This window comes from Capsicum annuum, chromosome 8 (genome assembly GCF_002878395.1).
Source record: "Capsicum annuum cultivar UCD-10X-F1 chromosome 8, UCD10Xv1.1, whole genome shotgun sequence".
In the NCBI taxonomy this organism is placed as follows: domain Eukaryota; kingdom Viridiplantae; phylum Streptophyta; class Magnoliopsida; order Solanales; family Solanaceae; genus Capsicum; species Capsicum annuum.
This window is the reverse complement of record NC_061118.1, coordinates 153,545,171-153,563,505: the sequence shown is the minus strand read 5'-3', so window position 1 is coordinate 153,563,505 and position 18,335 is coordinate 153,545,171. Positions and strand designations below refer to the sequence as shown.

Sequence of the window (18,335 nt, the reverse complement as noted above, 5' to 3'; positions counted from 1 at the left end):
ACACTTTTAGTTATTCCAATTTAAGTGGCACTGTTATAATTTTGAGAGTCAACCAAATATTTTAGATCTTTTAAATTTTTTAAGTTGTTAATTATTATGATTTATAATATTTTTTTAATATATAATAAATTATTATTTTTTAGATATTTTAAGTTGTTAAATATTGTAATTTATAGTATTTTTTTATGTATTTTTCAAGTAATATATGTTACTCTCCTTGTCCAAACTTTTGTGGCATTGACAGTCAATTATATTTTAAAAATAATTTAAATTTTTAATTACTGTGATTTATAATACTCTTTCTTCTATTTCAATTTAAATAATACACATACAATTTAGAGAGTCAGCCAAATATTTTATATCTTTTAAATTTTTTAAGTTATTAATTATTATAATTTATAAAATTTTTATGTATTTTTTTTTTTGAAATATATACCAGATAAACAAAATAAGACAAACAAATTAAAATTGATGAAAAAAATGAAAGCAAGGGAAAGGACCAACGAAGTTGTGCTAAAGCAGACAAATTGACCTTTAAATTTTTAAAGTTGTTAATTATTACGATTTATAGTAATTTTTTGAAATATTAAAGAGTAAATTATTTTAGATATTTTAAACTATTAACTATTGTAATTTATAATATTTTTATGTAATTTTTAAATAATATATGTTGCTCTCACTGTTCAAAATTGTGTGTCATTGATAGTCAATTATATTTTTAAAATAATTTAAATTATTAATTATTATGATTTATAATACTTTTTCTTCTATTTTTACTATTAATTTAAATGACACAATGTTTAGATGACTGTAATAATTAATTAGGGAGTGATATAGTAAAAATAGCAGAAATGTTTTAAATAACTTATAATGATTAATTAAAAGTGATATAACAAAATTATTATAAGAAAATATTTGTGAAAAAAAAATTAAGTGGATCAAATTAATTTAATATTAAATATTATTAAATTTTTAAATAATGGTAAAAGTTAAAATACTTACTTGCATTGCATTAGATATAAAGTATGTAATTAATATTTTATTAGAGAACCCAGATGGTAATCAGAATATGTTTAAAAACTTGTGTCTTGCATTAGCTGTTGGGATATAAACATTGGGTTTAAGTAAATAATCCGCATTCAAAGCTAAGATCACTCAAACAACACATACGACTTTCTTTACTTACTTTATTCTTAACCTCATAACAAATTCAACTGAAGTATATCGTTTTCCCCGGTAAACATTAATTCTCCTATTAGTCTTGATCGACTGTTCAATATGAGTAGAAAATGAAGCCTCTGTTTCGGCAGTGTCTCTCCAAAGAGAAAACTGTTAACGAACCAACACTATAAATATCACCTTCTTCTTCACTGCTTGCAATTAGGGTTCATAATCTCGCTACCAGTTAATCTCTTTCGCTTCTAAACTCAAAACGAATTTCAATTCAAAGATTGTGCACTTGCGAACTGTCATTGCGGAAGAATTGGAACAAACGAATACGATTATGGAATTTTTTTACGGTAGTAGTAATGATTCCTTCGACGGTGATGTTTCGCCCATCATAGGCCGAAGCCGGTTCTATCATGGATCAAAATCTCAGATCCTCGATCCTTACGCTTCTTCTGATAGTACCGGTTCCAATATAGTCTCTCCGCTAGCCCGGTACCTTTGTCCAACCTCGCCGGTGCCGTTTACGATTGATTCCCCGAAACGTCGTTCTCTGAACAGCGGAAGCAGAAGCGGTTCCGCCGCCGGCGGCATTGTTTCACGTTCGCCGCTAGCTTCGATTGAGAATATTGAGATTCCGCAGGTGTTTAGAAATCCGGTGAAGGTTGAAGAGGATGTGGTAGTCATGGACGGTATTCTCGTTGAGCCGAAACATGGTGTGAGAGGTAAATCGTCGCCGTCGACGTCAGATTCAGGTGGACGGTTGACATCGGGAAGTGAAAATAGCTTTCATAAATCGGAAACTTGTCGGTGGTGGGAGGATTTCGGTACTTGTCGATTTGGTTCCAAATGCCGGGTCTGTCTCTCTTCTCTTTCTTCTCTCCTTTGAATGAAGTATGATCCATATGCTTCTGGAATATTCGTTACTCATGTACGGTTGAGATCAACTTTCTAGTTTCAACAGTGATCTCAACCACTAATTTTCGCGTTAGTCAACTTCCCTAAAATCCACAACAACTCTGCCATTCCTAAACGTTTATTGCTTCAATTGAACAGTTTGTGCACGGGAAAGAGGATTTACGCCCAACTGCTTTCGCCAACAGGAATCAATCTGAGGTATTAACGATTGAACCAAATGTATTTACCGCTGAATTTGTGATGAAAATGTATGAATGATCAGCACCTTCCATGTCTGTAGGCACTGTACAGCAGGTCATACAGTTCGGGATCAAGTTCGTATGGACCAAGGGGCCGATCTGTTCATCACCAGGTTCACTCAGCCGCGCCGACTCCTACAGAAGCAGCAGCTGCAGCAATGGCTACACCAACTACTACTAGTAATGTTAAAAAGGGCGACAAAGAGCCCTCAAGCAGCGAAAGTAGCACCACTTCCATCTCCACCATTGCTATCTCTGGCACTGATTGGTCTCCCCTGGATGATAATATCGAGGTTACCTTGCCTTCTTCTGGTGAAAAATGCGTTTCAAGGGATGATGTTGATGCTCATATATGGACTGTTCTCTATGGTCCTTCTGGAAGGAAGAGATTGCCGGTATTCGCCGACTTTGATGAGGAAGAGTAGATATTCCATATTTGACAAATCTATGTTCGAGCCATCAACTCCCAATAAGGTAATAAAGAGCTGTTAGATACTTCCTTGTGTTGTTGTAGGTGCTTTTGTTGTGTTGCAGATTTGACCTCCTTGAGAGAGTACTAATACTATCATAACAAAGACTATACTTCCAAATAATATCTAGGACGTGAATAAACGTAGAATACAACATAGAATTGCTAATTGTGTGTTGTCTGGGACGTGGAATAAAACAGGAAACACATACCAATAGTTGATCGGAAGTGTTCATTATTCTTGTTTTTGAATTGCTTTGCTGAATGATGAGCTTTTGTATCAAGGATCACCTGCATATTGAATATCCTGAGAGTGCTTGCTTAAGGCAATTAAATTCAAGATTTACCAACCAATTAAGTGAAATGTTTTGTTTTAGAAAAACAAATAAAGTTGGTTTCTTTTCCAAAACATCCATCACCTGAGAGAGAGGTACTAAATTTTCCTCAATCCTTGCCTTGTCTAAATGTATTTGGTAGCCTTTGCAATTTGCAGTTTCTTTTGTTGTGCTAATATTTTTCATTTAACACTGTAAAACAAGTGAGAGGGAGAATTGCCCGGGGGTACAGGAAAACACTAGGACTCAAATTGATAATATATTCAAAAGCAAGTACTAGGATGTAAATTTATATTCAATTTGTGACGTCTTGACTATTGAAATGTCTTTCCAGAAACTTATTCTTAGCAGTGTGTTGATTAATGCAAAATAATCAAGTGACACAACTATTAACTTAGAGAAATCCATCAAGGATTCAACTTGAGTGTCCAAATATGGGTACAGTTCATGAGCTTCACTGGAACATGGCTTGTTCGTTTCGTTTGCCATCTCCCATTTATTAAAAAGTGTCCTGTAAATCCAAGATTGACTTCATGTATCAATAAGACGGAAAATTGTTCTCAATTTTTTCTCTACTTCCCATTTTGTGTCTTTGCTAAAATTATGCACCATGGTAAGTCCAATTGGTATTAGTGTTTCTTGAGTTTGAGTTCTAGAATACACAATATTCACTGGAATGACTTCTATAATTAATATCGACATCCAAGGTCGAAACTACAAATATTAGGAAGAGAAAGGCCATATACCCATCCTATGTTAGAGTAGAAAGACATTTATAGTTTCCTCAAAAAAGATTGAAAAGCATTATTCGCACCACGATCCTTTCTATGTGAAGATAAGAAAAAGTGGGATGTTAGTAATTGGAATAAACCATACCTTAGCCCACTTAAAGTAAACTATATTATTTAATCATTGTTTATGAAAATTGAGTTGGAGTTTGATTTACTCTGTAGTTCTTTGTGAATTTTAAACTCCACTATTCAGATTCGAAATTTACACCAACAAAAAGAAAAAGCTAAAAGATCTGAAATAGGATTGATGCACAAAAACAACTCCACTATTTAACTCTTCTGGTAAAATCTCATGTTGTTGATTTCCATTAGCCGTTAGAAGTAAATTGCGGGAGCATGAATTTTTTTTTCTTTATCAAAAAAATCTCATGTTTTCTCAATGTACTTCTAATGGTGAATGGAAAGAAACAACAAGTCAACAACAAAAATCTAGACAAGTGAAGGTAGTGAAGGCGGGGTGGGATAGCAGGGATTTACAAAGCACAGGCAGTTATCAGCTTCTTTGTAAACTCAAGCCTCAGGGCATTAAACCCGCTGGATGAACGCTAAAATTCCGGCTCGATTGGCTGGTATTACAGTTCACCACTCTGAATTCAAACTTTAGAGACTATGTAATTCACCCATATGTTTGAGGATGCTGAACTGTCTTCAGTAATTGGTTATTAAATGTAAATATGTGTATAACAATTTTGAGTTGACTTTTGTTTGTTATAGTAAAGCTTTTGGTTAATGTTTGTAAAATGAAATTTTTATCACCGTGTGAAGCGTGGGTATGTTCTCTATTAAGTGAAATACAGTGAGTTGCATTAAGGTATGGCTTGCTCTTCATCTAGATAAAGGGAAGATGCGGAAAGAAAGAAATTTGCTCGGAAAACAAGATTCTTCCTTGAGTTTTGCCAAAGTATCAATATGATTTAATACTAGTTCAAACAAAATTAAAAGTGAGTTGCATGTAATTGAACAATAGAAATAACCAAAAAAAGAAGTTCATTAATTATGTTGCAAGTCTTCTGGATATACTACCATATTGTACGTACACTATTACTTCATCTCCTTATTCTGAAACAACGCAAGCTAGAACTGGGCTCTTGTAGATACTAATGAATTACTTAAAGAATGTAAGATCCAAGAGCATTCCGGAACTTTCTTTGGAATAGAGAGATTATTTGGTGAATTATTGTGAATGACAAGAAAAAATCATAACAAACAGATTCAGTAGAACTTAAGTTGAATTAAAGTTCTATATTGACACACTGTTAGGAATTCCCTTGCCTGCGAGTCCCTCTTCACCTGTGGGGAAGAGCAAGGTATATGGAATTTTAACAGTCCCTGACCTGTTCTTCCATTTCTGATGATCACCATTCATCTGCATAATTCGATCCTCGATGTCACTCAACTTCTTTCCAAACCTCTCAAAAGCCAAAAGTGGTTCTTGATCCTTTGTCCATTCAGGTGAGTCCCTCTGTCCGAGGTAAAGAGTATCTGAAGCATGCCTTGACAAGAGCTCTATGAGGGAAATTCCAAGCAGCGTTTGCAGCTGAGGAGTGATTGTTTTGAGGAATACCTTGTCTGGATTTGTCTTGAGCTCTTCATACTCGGCATTTCCTGGCTCTGGCATGAAACTTCGGCTTAATGTAGGGCGATTAGGGAGGAAACCACCATAAGGGTATAGGCCAAAATTCACGGCTGCATGAAGTGCTGAAGCTATCCATATTGTGGTGGTGCAAGAATCTATGAGCTCTTGTCTAGTTTGCATTTTAGGCCACCAAGGCTCATCCTTCTTGTCACCGTGTCCTTCTTCACGGAGTTCCTTCCACCAACATTGGAGTTCAGTGTCTTTTTGTACCACGTCATCTGATTTGTAATAGAAGTTGCAATATACTGCTACCCAACTTTTGATTGCTGACCAGATTTCCAACCCATCAACAGCATATGGGTAGTCCTGAATCAGTAAGCGAATGCCATGTTGGGAACTTGAGTCCTCAATTGCTACTCCCCTGAAGTTGAGTAACAATATGGTCATATTAATAAGAAAATAACACTAAAATAAGTTTTACTGAATGTATATTCTGATTTACAGAGTGTGTAAGACCTTTGTGCGTTTTCATTTACCTTTTGATGAGATCAGCGGGAAGTGCTTGTTCAGGAAAAATCCAATCTTTGTAAACTACTGCTGACATTTCCATGGAATATTTGGCAGGAAAAAGAGTCAATTCAATAATTCCACCACTATTGATCAAGACTTGTCTTGCTAAAGCATTTATGTTCATCGTGTCGCGAAAATGAGGAAGGAGAAGCTTATGAATGGGGTGAAGCACACTTAGTTGTCTATTGGTTGCAATCACAAACGGCTCGATCACTGCATGTGTATTCAACCTGAGAAAAGGTAATGACAAATGTTTGCAATTACTATTACTCAATAATACATTGAGATTGGTTATGGGTAAGTTGTATATTGTATAAAAGCTTTCTGATAGGTTTTACCAGTGACTGATGAGTGCATGAATGCCTGTGTCATTCACTGCTACATAGGCTTTGGCCAATTGCCAAATAGAACCTTCAACACCATGTTCAAATGGTGTATATACTTTGCTAACAGTACCAAATTGATCTCCGTCTGGATGTGGCAAGCTTAGTTCAATTGCTAATGGTTTCAAAGTTCCATTATCTTGCAAGAAGAGCAGAGTTCTTGAAGCATAGGTTTTTGTGTTTGCCGCCGTGTTAATTCTCCTCAAGAATGGCATAATGATGTCATGGTGGTTCAATACAAATAACTTGTTGGTCTTGATCGACTGTTAAATAATAGTACTAACGATCATGTCACTAGAATCTACTACAACTGGTGAGGAAAATTGATCGAAGAATCTAGTTATTGTCAAAATAAAAGTATTAATTACCTCATCAATTGTTAATCCATCCAACTCATCCTCTATCTGGTCTCTGGTAATTGTACTGTTTTGGTTACCATATATGTTAGGATCCAGCTTGCTTTTAGGAGGAAATTCCTGCAAACATTGCATAAGACAACGTCTTCAAAATACGTAGAGTAATTACGAAATTAAAAGTAAACTTAAGCAAGATCTTGATATCCTCAAAGAGTGGCAATTCAGATAGAAACAAATCTTACTTGGAGTCTACTGATTATGACAGGATTAACTCCTGCCAACATTTCTCTTCCAAATTCTTCATCCGTCCTCCATGCAGATTTATCCTCTGCCAACAATATTTATTTAGATTACAGAAATGTGAAGGCATGAGAAATAATACTTTTGATAAAGTAGAAATTTAGATACATACCGTGAATAACCTGAGGAATTGGGTACTTAAGTAGGTCTTCATCATCTGTTTGAAGGTTTGGTTTTAGAATCTCCAAAGGAATGCTATCAGTAATGGCTTTCAACAAAGGTCCTCGAGGCAACTTGAATCCTCCTTCATAGAGTTTAAGTACATCCTCAAAGCTATCAAACTCATTAGGTGTTTTATCGAACAAAGCCTTAAACCCGCAGAGAAGTATCTGCATAATGGATTTTAAAGAAAATGTCAAGAAATCTGACATCTTCATGTGACCAAATCGCTCATCCCTTGGTACGTATATGTCTAAGCTCATAAATAATGGAATCCTGCTCTCAGAATTAGGATCTGTGGCGAAGAAAGAGCAATTGTCAAGACAAATTATTCTTCCAAAAAAATAATACATGGAAGTGAAAGTAGTAAAGTTGAGATTATTATACTTTGTTGACTTTCTCAAAATGAAAGGTTTGCGACTGTTTTAACCTGTTTTGGTTGGATCGCGACCTGTCCTGCCTCTACGAGGATACGGGTACTCAGAGGACCCTCCTAAGACAGGCCTAGCATACTCATTGCCTTTATCTGGATCACCTAAATCATTGTAGTAAGCATAGTCATAAACCCTGTCCCATTCCTCAAGTTTTCCAGTTCCATCTCCTCTTAAAGTTACTAGCTCATCTTCCCTGTATTTTCGTAACGATTCTGGTGTTTCACTGGGGAGATAAGCCTGAGTCAACCATCAAAACAATGCAAACTATATACTTAAACACTTGCAAACGTCTTGTTACATGCATTATGATCGAATTAATTATACCTGATTCGCAAAGAAAATGCGGTCAGACTTGTATTTAGAAGCAGGGTAAACCCAAGAATTGCAGATAAAATGAATTTTGCCATGATTAGGAACATCTTCAAGGGTGAGTGATTTGAGGAAGAACTCATTAATATGCAAATTCTTGATGATGAATGCTCCTGGTACTCCAAACTCATCATCATCCCAATCAAATGTGATACTAAAAGTTGTTTCACCTGCTATTATTGGGGTTGTATTTGTGATCCAGTTCTCCAAGTATGCTGGATTGCTGCGTTTCCCTTCTAAGCCATTTGCTGCAAATGGAAAAGAAAGCATAAAATTCTAGAAAAAAAATGCTAAGAACATGAAGAAAGATGCAAATTGCAGAGTAAAGAACTGACGAGGATAAGCATGAACAGAAGTACTGATCAACTGGAAAGAGGCCTTCTGGCCCAGAAACTCACGAACACCATCCAGTACAGAGGCATTTATGTTAGTGAAGTCCAAAACATTCTTCTTCATCAAAATCACGGTCCCTTTCACCTTTTTCCCATCATCTTTTCTAATGATCGCATCCACAATCTTGCCCAAAAACATGACTAATTATCATATACTATGTAGTTCTTTGACCTACCAAGAGAACAAAAGAAAACAGAAATTTTGGTTTTGAAGTTTCGAGTTTCGGTGTCTCATATTTATAGCAAATGTTTCCTAGCTTGTTGAAACTTGTTTACTTTTTTTTGCCAATTAACACATCAATCTTCGTTAGAATCAAGGGTGGCTATACAGTTGGGGTGGGTATAAATATTAAAAAGAACGAAAACCTGGAACAGTCTTGATTTAAATTTGTTTAGAAGTTCGGTATTCATTTAGTGATGAGGTAACTGTCAGCTTGTTAGTCTTCTTTGTTTTTCTATAATCTATTTTGCTTTGGGTTTTAGTATGATCCCAACCATTAAATACAACTTGGACGGACACATGGCATGAATCACATATAGCATTGAATAGTACTGGACTACTAGGCTAGATTTTTTTTAAAAAAAATGAGCTATCATCTGGCGGTGAGAGTTTGGCATGGACCTCTACCATATTGACGAAACTCACTTATCTTTTCTCAAGTAAATCTTCTTAAGTTAGGTTTCTTCCCATATTTTCTAGGAGGGGACTTGTCCATCAGCCTACTTTACCAAGAGGTAGCAGGAGTGCGACGGCCTTAGCGCAAATCCACCTGAACTCTTAAAAGACTTGGCCTGTGAGGCTGGCAACAATAAACTGGAGGTTACAGTTCCTGTAAAAAAAAAAATCGCTAGGAAAACAAGATTCTTCTTCCTGCAATTGTGCCAGCGTACCAACATAATTTAATACTACGATAGTTCAAACATAATTAAAAATAAGTTGCGTGCATGTAATTGATAAAAGACATAACAAGAAAAAGAGGTTTATTAATATGTTGCAAGTCTTATATGAATATAGCATACAATACTCTTACTTCAACCCCTTTTCCTGAAACAACAAAACAAACGATTCAATATAGACTCACAGAGGAGTTTATTTGGTGATATTATTGGGAATTAATATCTAGAAATGATCACAACAAACGATTCCAATAATACATTTAAGTTGTATTAAAGTTCTATATAGACACACTGTTAGGAATTCCTTTGCCTGTGAGTCCCTCTTCGCTCGTGGGGAAGAGCAAAGTATATGGAACTTTAACAGGCCCCGACCTGTTCTTCCATTTCTCATGATCACCATTCATCTGCAATATTTGAGCCTCAATATCACTCAGCTTTTGTCCAAACCTCTCAAAAGCTGAAAGTGGTTCTTGGTCCTTTGTCCATTCTGGTGAGTCCCTTTGTCCGAGGTAGAGAGTATCCGAAGCATGCCTTGACAAGATCTCTATGAGAGAAATTCCAAGCAATGTTTGCAGCTGAGGAGTGATTGTTTTGAGGAATACCTTGTCTGGATTTGTCTTGAGCTCTTCATACTCAGCACTTCCAGGCTCTGGCATGAAATTCCGACTTAGTGTAGGGCGATTAGGGAGATAACCAGCATAAGGATATTGCCCAAAATTAACTGCCGCGTGAAGTGCTGAAGCTATCCATATTGTGATGGTGCAAGAATCTATGAGCTCTTGTCGAGTCTGCATTTTAGGCCACCAAGGCTCATCTTTCTTGTCACCATGTCCTTCTTCACGGAGTTCCTTCCACCAAGCTTGGAGTTCAGCATCTTTCTGTACCGCGTCATCTGATTTGTAATAGAAGTTGCAATATTCCGTTACCCAACTTTTGATTGCTGACCAAATTTCCAACCCATCAGCAGCATACGGATAGTCCTGAATCAGTAAGCGAATGCCATGTTTGGAGCTCGAGTCTTCAACAGCCACTCCTCTGTAATTGCACAACATTATGGCCAATGCTAACAAGAAACAACACCAAAGATATTGTTTTATTGAATTTATATATGGATTTAGTACAAAGTTTAAAGTCCTATGTGGCTTTTGATTTACCTTTTGATGAGATCAACAGGAAGTGCTTGTTCAGGAAAAATCCAGTCTTTGTAAACTACTGCTGACATTTCCATGGAATATTTCGCTGGAAAGACGGTCAATTCAAGAACTCCGCCACCATTTATCAAGATCTGTCTTGCTAAAGCATTTATGTTCATCGTGTCGCGGAAATGAGGAAGGAGAAGCTTATGAATGGGGTGAAGCACACTTAGTTGCCTATTTGTTGCAATCACAAATGGCTCGATCACTGCGTGTGTATTTAACCTGACAAGATATCAATAAGCCTCAGATTACTACAATTCGACGACACATTGAAGTTAAGCAGCTTTTGGACAGGTTTTACCAGTGACTGATGAGCTGATGAACGCCAGAATCATTTACTGCTGCATAGGCTTTGGCCAACTGCCAAATAGAACCCTCAACTCCTTGTTCAGATGGTGTAAACACTTTGCTAACAGTGCCCAGTTGGTCTCCGTCTGGATGTGGCAAACTTAGTTCAATTGCTAATGGCTTCAAGGTTCCATTATCTTGCAAGAAGAGCAGCGTTCTTGAGGCGTAGGTTTTTGTGTTTGTTGTCGTGTTTATTCTCCTCAAATATGGCATAAGGGTGTCATGATGGTTCAATATGAATAGCCTGTTAGTCTTGATTGCCTGTTAAATAGTAGTACCAACTCTTTATCAACTAATATTTGTCGCTTCAATCTACTCACTTAATGATTGAACAATGAAAGTAATAATTACCTCATCAACTGTTAGTCCATCCAGCTTATCCTCTATCTGTTCTCTGGTTATTGTACTACTTTGGTTGCCATATGTTTTAGGATCCAGCTTGCTTTTTGGAGGAAATTCCTACATATAATCAATAAGCCAACATCTTCAAAATGCATGAAAAGTAGAAGTAAACTTCAGCTAGTTATCAATATCTTCTTACTTGGAGTTTACTAATTATTACAGGATTCAGTCCCGCTAGCATTTCTCTTCCGAATTCGTCATCCGTCCTCCAGGCAGTTTTATCCTCTACGTACAATATTTTGGATTACCAAAAAGCGAAGGCTTGAAAAATAATATGTGAGCATGTGATTTTGGTTGTGGAGAAATTCAGGTAAGTACCTTGGATAACTTGAGGAGTTGGGTACTTGAATAGTCCTTCACCATCAGTTTGAAGAAGTTCTCTTAGTATCTCCAAAGGAATACCATCAGTAATGGCTTTCAACAAAGGGCCTTGAGGCAATTTGATTCCTCCTTCATAGAGTTTGAGTACATCCGCGAAGCTATCAAATTCATTAGGTGTGCTATCAAATAAAGCCTTAAACTCGGGGAGGAGCAACTGAACGATGGATTTCAAAGCAAATGTCAAGAAGTCTGACAACTTCACATGTCCAAATCGCTCGTCCCTTGGCACATATATGTCTAAGCTCATAAGCAATGGAATCCTGCTCTCGGTATTAGGATCTGCAGACAGTAAAGTACAAATGCCAAGGCTATTATACTTGTTCAATTGCAGAGAAGGAAAACTTGTTGTGAATGTCTTAACCTGTTTTGGTTGGTTCGCGTCCTGTCCTGCCTCTACGAGGATATGGATACTCGGAGGATCCTCCAAGGACAGGCCTGGCATACTCTTCACCATTGTCTGGATCACCCAAGTCATTGTAATAAGCATAGTCATAAACCCTGTCCCATTCCTCTAGCTTTCCAGTTCCATCTCCCCTTAAGGTTACTAGCTCATTTTCTCTGTATTTTCGTAACGCTTCTGGTGTTTCACTTGGGAGATAAGCCTGAATCAACCATTGAAACAATGCAGAGTTATGTTCTTAAAACGCTTAAAAAAGTCATACATTGTGATTGAATGAATGAATATCATACCTGATTCGCGAAGAAAATGCGGTCAGACTTGTATTTAGAGGCAGGGTAAACCCAAGAATCACAGACAAAATGGATTTTGCCATGATTAGGAACATCTTCAAGGGTGAGTGACTTGAGGAAGAATTCACTGAAATGCAAATTCTTGATGATGAATGCTCCTGGTACTCCAAGCTCCTCATGATCCCAGTCAAATGTGACACTAAAAGCTGATTCACCTGCTGCTATTGGGGTGATGTTTGTAAGCCAATGCTCCAAGTATGCTGGTTTGCTGCGTTTCCCTTCTAAACCATTTTCTGCAAACCAAACAAAATTTCCATCATTCCCACAATTCCGCACAAAGCGTTCCGAACGGTGTTACCCAGACAGAATGCCCTAATGCAAGCATTAGCAATTGTTTTTCGCAGCTTGAACCCATTAGACAACTCTATCATTGTACCCAGGCTTCCCTTTTAGCTATTTACATGTTAGCCTTAGTACACCGACAGTGTAAGTAATTTTTCGGAGTTTAACCCAAGTTATTTCCCATACATTTTTTTATCAACTTACTAGTTAATGTTTTACGTGTATGTTGGCGTGCCGTGTAAGTACCTCTTTTGAATGAGTTGATTTACTGAATTTGTTTTAAAAGAATCCCACTATCGAAGAAGGATAGAAATCAAACTTAATAAAGTTCATTATTCTTGCCATACATACAGATGAGAAAATAAAGCTAGGGTTGACCTTGTTAATTTACATACACACACGTGTCCAAGAAATTTTAGAAAAGTTGTAAAGATAGGTAAGATTGAAAATTTTATTTTGAGTTCAAGTATGAGGTTCCATTAATTTCTTGATCATTTTATTAATTTAAAATTACAAAATAAAATCAAGAGGAGAGAGACACTAATATCTAAACAAAAACGGTAAGTGGAGAACAATAACGTGTATTCATTGTTTTGGAATATCCAACCAACATTGAATGTTCTTGATGTTTCCATTCCTTCTACATTAGAAAGCCTTTTTTTATGAACAAAATAAAAACCTTTCATTTTTATCTCTAAACACTTCTATCAAATTCAAAATTGCATGTTGATCTATTGATATTAAATTTGTAATTTCTTTAAATACTAATATTCAAATATTGATTGACGATTTGGGATGCTGCTAATGTTGAAAAAAAAAATTAATAGGTATTGAAGATTAAAAAAATAAAATTAAACTTTCATTAATTTCTTGACATGTGGATTGTGGGACCTATCTCTACAAATGAATAAGTAAAATAACAGTGTACGGTAAAAAAAAATGAAGGGAATGAGAAGATTTTTCCCTCCAAAAAAAAAAATTACTTTATTGATCTTATTAACCAACTCAAAGTGAGCATATTTATCACTTTCTCTCAAACATCAAATCTATTACAATATTGTTGATCACTTTATTTCTCAAAGAGATATCAAATCTCTTCAATCAAGAAACTCTTCTCTAAATGTAATACATTCATAACTTTTTTTATTATTCTTTTTTTTAGAACAACAAACTTGAATCTGCAATCTGGAGTGACACATTGAATTTCCATACATTTTTATTATCCTCGTGACACATTGAAAAATTTTGTCAACATAAAAATATTTTTATCAGAAAATAAAAATAAAATCAAGATCTGATATTGATTTTATTTTTAATAATAATCCCAACAAATTTAGTAATAGTCATAAATATTTCAAATTATAATATAATTTTTATAATATCACAAGAAAAATCATACAAATATTATTACACTATAATAGCTTTATCAGTTCTTAACACTTTTTTATTTTATTTTGTTTGTACAGATTAATTGTGTTCTAAATCAGAAATGGAAAATATAAATGGTGAGAAAGGTTCTTCTGTTCAACAAGATAATCTCTCACTTATATAAAGTATTCTTAATTCAAGTATGAATTCTTTTATTAAATAATTTAGTTTATAGTTTATTATTATTTGTGTTTTCATACTTCCAATTTATACACTACTTCTAATTTATGCACTGCAATCAATCACAACGTAAATAATCAAAAATATTTTCAGGAGCTCACAATGTTTATACCATCGATAAAAATTTGTCTTTAAAATTGGTATGAAATTTAATTTGAAAGAGGAATCATACAATGCATATAATTCATATGTTGTGGCAAAAGGTTTTAGGGTTCGAAAAGGTCCAAAAACTAAAAACAGAAATAACGAGTTAACAAGATGAAAATCAATCTTTGAATGCTATGGCACCGAGTTTTGAAACACAATCAACTTCAATGCAAGGCTTCACTAAACTAAACTTCAAGGTTATTTTTCTTCATCAAATTAAACAGTTTTAATAGTTGTCTTGCTACTTTATTTATCTACTGATTTTGATTCTTTTTTTTTATTGAAATTTATTTACTAAGTTTGATATTTTTTTCTGTTTAAATTAAAACCTACAGGTACATGGTATACAATAATTTCAGTCAACTATTAACAAAAAACTTGAATCTGCAATCTGGAGTGTGTTTACAAAGTCAAAGTTCAATCAATGCATTAGAAAATGTTGGTCTCAAGAACCCATTTTGTAACAGATTTTGTCTTTTTTTGAACATCACAAATATTTATATGACAAGTATTTTGCTATTTTGACATTAGAAATTACATGCAAACAAAAATTTGTAGAGATCTAAATTTTGTTACTCATTTTATATATATCTTTTTTCATATTTACATGGATCTATATAAAAAAAATTAATCATAAAGATGAAGCTAGATTCGTACCTAAAAATATGAATAAACGAAAATTGCAGATGGAAATGAAGTATTTGAGCTAGATTTGAGTAAAGAACCAATGTTGGTTTAGAAGAAAGTTTTTGTTTAGAAGCAAGGCTTCCTGATGAAGAAGGAATGAAAAAATCAAGAACACTCAATGTCAATGAATACATGTTATTGTTCTCCACTTTCAATAATTTTATGTTTTTTATATACATTTTTTTTTTTTTGTAGACCCACCTCACACTTAGAGTTTTTGCTCAAATATTAGTGTCTCTCTCCTCTTGATTTTATTTTGCAATTTTAAATTACTAAAATGATCCCACAATTCACATGTCAAGAAATTAATGAAAGCTCATACAAGTATTGTTGGTTGAGTTGAACTCCAAATAAAACTTTTTCGGTAATATTGAGTGAACGATACTATTGTTCATTTGTCCTATGGTTGAGGTAGGGCCACGTTAAATTGTAGTAGTTGAAACTTTACTAAGGTGAGAATAAATTCACTTGAACTGTCTATTAATTTCTCCACAGATAATATTATGTGGGGACTAAAACGTCCTCCATTTGCAACGTTTCTAGTTGAAAATTATGATGCTCACTATTTAAATGGGGGTTTCTGACCACATTATAATATAATGCGTATATATATGTTTGGATTCCTTTGTTTTTTCCTCCCACTAAGTTTGTACTTATTGTGTAAAAGGATTGCAAATAAGTAAAGAGTTAAAAAGACTTGGTATGGTATCGTGGTCAAATAAAGTGGGTAAGAATCATAAAAAGGATCGGAGAGATGAAAAAGTTTAATATCCTACGGAACGACCCCTTAGAGGTTGAAAAGTTTAATAATTTATTCAAATATATATATATATATATATATATATATATATAGTGCCCTAGTTAAGGCTCTTGGAATCAAAGTAGATCAATAGATCATTATAATTTTCATATTGTACGTGCTTTGTGGCATAACTTTAGGGCCCATTTCACCATTAGAATTTTTTTGCTCTTTCTCGAAATTTTTTGTCGTTTTATTTTAAAATAGTATTTGATCATAAAAATTTTAAAGTGAAAATAAGATTCACTGTCACCTCTATCATAAAAATTTAAAAATAATTTTTATATTTATGATCAAAGGTAATTTCAAAAAATATTAAATTATGTTCAAAAAGCCTACTTAATATATTGGTGTACCTTATTGATTGTCCCTATAAAAATAGGGCCTCCTCCTAAGTTACTAGGCATTGTAATTAAGTACTTTTTGAACCCCACGGCAACCAAAGTCTAAGCAAGGTAGTTGATCCACTTTAGCAGCTCTTGAATTTGTGAGTTTTTCACTTTAATTAATATTAAAAATTTATTATTTGATTAATTTAGATTCACACTACCCACATACTAGATAACCTCACCAAAAAGGTTAAAACAGTTGTTCCTAAGATCTCCTTTTCCAAAACTCGAATTATAAATTTTTTGATATAATGATAAAGGCTATATTCGTGATAAATTTGTAATGTCATGAAGAAATAAATTTAGAGCTTAGCTCTTATCTTAAAAGCTAGCTAGCTCACGAGGAATGATGTATAGTCAAGCTAATTAAGAACATACCAGAAAACAAGTCTCGCCCGCTTATATGAAACTCAACTTTTCTACCCCTAACTTACGACGAAACATCTTGAGCGTGAACAATAATAAAGGAAGGCTAACATCAAGAAGATGACGAAAAAGTAGTACTGACCATCATGAAGAGAAGTACTGATCAATTCAAAAGAAACCCTTTGGCCAAGGAACTCAAGAACACCATCAAGAACTGAGGCAGTTACATCAGTGAAGTCCAAAACATTCTTTTTCATCAACACCACTCTTCCTTTTACCTTTTTCCCATCATCTTTACCTGTGATGGCATCCACAATCTTATCCAAAACCATGATTAATAATTTTATAACTTACAATGGAAACAAAAAGAGAGAATTTTGATGAGTTTGGTTGTGAAGTTTCAAGTGGAATATGTCTCATATATATAGCAAGACTAGGTGAAAATAATACAAAAAAGGGAAGAAAAAAAAGACAAAAGATCCATATTCCAACTTTCATGTCCAGCTGTTGCTATTGGTCTTCTCTATGATTGTCCTTTTGAAAATAACTTATTCGTCGTACGTGAGGGGTAGCATGCGGTGCACCGGATCGGGTTTCGAGCCCTAGATAAGAAAAAATTCTTGATAGGGAGCGTTTCGCTTCCCCCGAATGGACGCGAATCCGAATTAGCCAGACTGCAATGTGGACACCGAATAAAAAATCGAAAAAAAAAACCAGTATTACATATGATTATAAAGAAGAAGCGTTGTTTATAAGAAATTTTTTATATTTAAGGGTTGAATTTCAAACATTTATTTATTTGATTGAGCTAAAATATAGTAAAAATGAAGCGGAGAAAAAGCATTCCTTATAAGTAAATACTCTCATCGTCTTCTCATCTTTGGTTTGGTATGAAGTTGGAATAGACAAAGTTATTCTATAGATTGATATATTTTATGAGATTAGATATTTTATTATATATGAAAGATAAATTATTCCATCATATGATATAATTGACGAAATAAATAATACAATTTTAAGACTAATTAATATCTCGAATCTATAATACAAAGTAAATATTTATCCATTATATCCTGAAATTATTACTTTTCATCTCTAGCACCAAAAACCCCCTCAAAGTTCAAGCTAACCCCCTTCTTTTTTCTTGTAATATTATTTACTCTTTTCTTGTAGGATATGAGTTAGTATAATTATGGAAGAGGTGCTAACTAATACTACTATATTAAATGCATTCAAACTAATTTTCTCATGCTATCCATGTCGCCAATTGTGCCCCACAAACAAACTAGTCGAGTAAAGTTGAATCCTAATTTTCTAAGATTAATTTCTGTCCAATTACTCAATTGGAAATTATAATTTAGCCTTGTCAAATTCCTTGCCTAAAAAAAAATTCTAAGATATGTTGAAATCGCACATTCTGCGTACACTCTCTCAAGTCTCACTCGTTGAAATATATTGGGTATGTTGTTGTTGCAGCAGTACTCCTCGCTTAATCATGAAACAACAACATACTTAATATAATCTCAATAGGTGAAGTCTGAGGAGGATAGAGGGTGCGCAGACCTTACCCCTAACTTGTAGGTTAGAGAGGTTGTTTTCACTTAATCCTGGAACTGTTTCTGTTT

General features: G+C 34.5%; 3 protein-coding genes across 4 annotated transcripts; 1 reads left to right on the top strand and 2 right to left on the bottom strand.

The window, feature by feature from the left end:
• Nucleotides 1–1,066: 1,066 nt before the first annotated feature.
• Nucleotides 1,067–12,409, top strand: LOC107854881. Of its 2 annotated transcripts, XR_007043617.1 has the most exons (5): nucleotides 1,067–2,023; nucleotides 2,224–2,283; nucleotides 2,366–2,798; nucleotides 6,120–6,305; nucleotides 11,464–12,409. XR_007043617.1 is itself a non-coding variant. In XM_047394679.1 (3 exons), the coding sequence occupies exons 1-3, from the start codon at nucleotides 1,505–1,507 to the stop codon at nucleotides 2,747–2,749; spliced, it is 963 nt and encodes a 320-aa protein (XP_047250635.1). In that variant the 5' UTR covers nucleotides 1,067–1,504; the 3' UTR covers nucleotides 2,750–2,799. The 2 variants fall into 2 exon arrangements, 1 of the variants encoding a protein (XP_047250635.1); XM_047394679.1 differs by lacking the exons at nucleotides 6,120–6,305; nucleotides 11,464–12,409 and having other exon boundaries at nucleotides 2,366–2,799.
• Nucleotides 5,160–8,597, bottom strand: LOC107854882 (probable linoleate 9S-lipoxygenase 5). The gene is made up of 9 exons (XM_016699879.2): nucleotides 8,402–8,597; nucleotides 8,022–8,314; nucleotides 7,694–7,934; nucleotides 7,217–7,558; nucleotides 7,047–7,132; nucleotides 6,817–6,924; nucleotides 6,404–6,711; nucleotides 6,032–6,295; nucleotides 5,160–5,916 (listed from the first exon to the last, which is right to left on the bottom strand). Exons 1-9 carry the CDS (start codon nucleotides 8,595–8,597, stop codon nucleotides 5,160–5,162), a joined length of 2,595 nt encoding a protein of 864 aa, XP_016555365.2.
• LOC107854880 (probable linoleate 9S-lipoxygenase 5) lies at nucleotides 9,490–17,053 on the bottom strand. Its single transcript, NM_001324708.1, is given in 9 exon segments — nucleotides 9,490–10,390; nucleotides 10,510–10,773; nucleotides 10,853–11,160; nucleotides 11,251–11,358; nucleotides 11,441–11,526; nucleotides 11,620–11,961; nucleotides 12,044–12,284; nucleotides 12,373–12,665; nucleotides 16,853–17,053. Coding segments are annotated over 9 exon segments (2,589 nt in total). The 5' UTR covers nucleotides 17,043–17,053; the 3' UTR covers nucleotides 9,490–9,633.
• Between the last annotated feature and the right edge of the window lie 1,282 nt (nucleotides 17,054–18,335).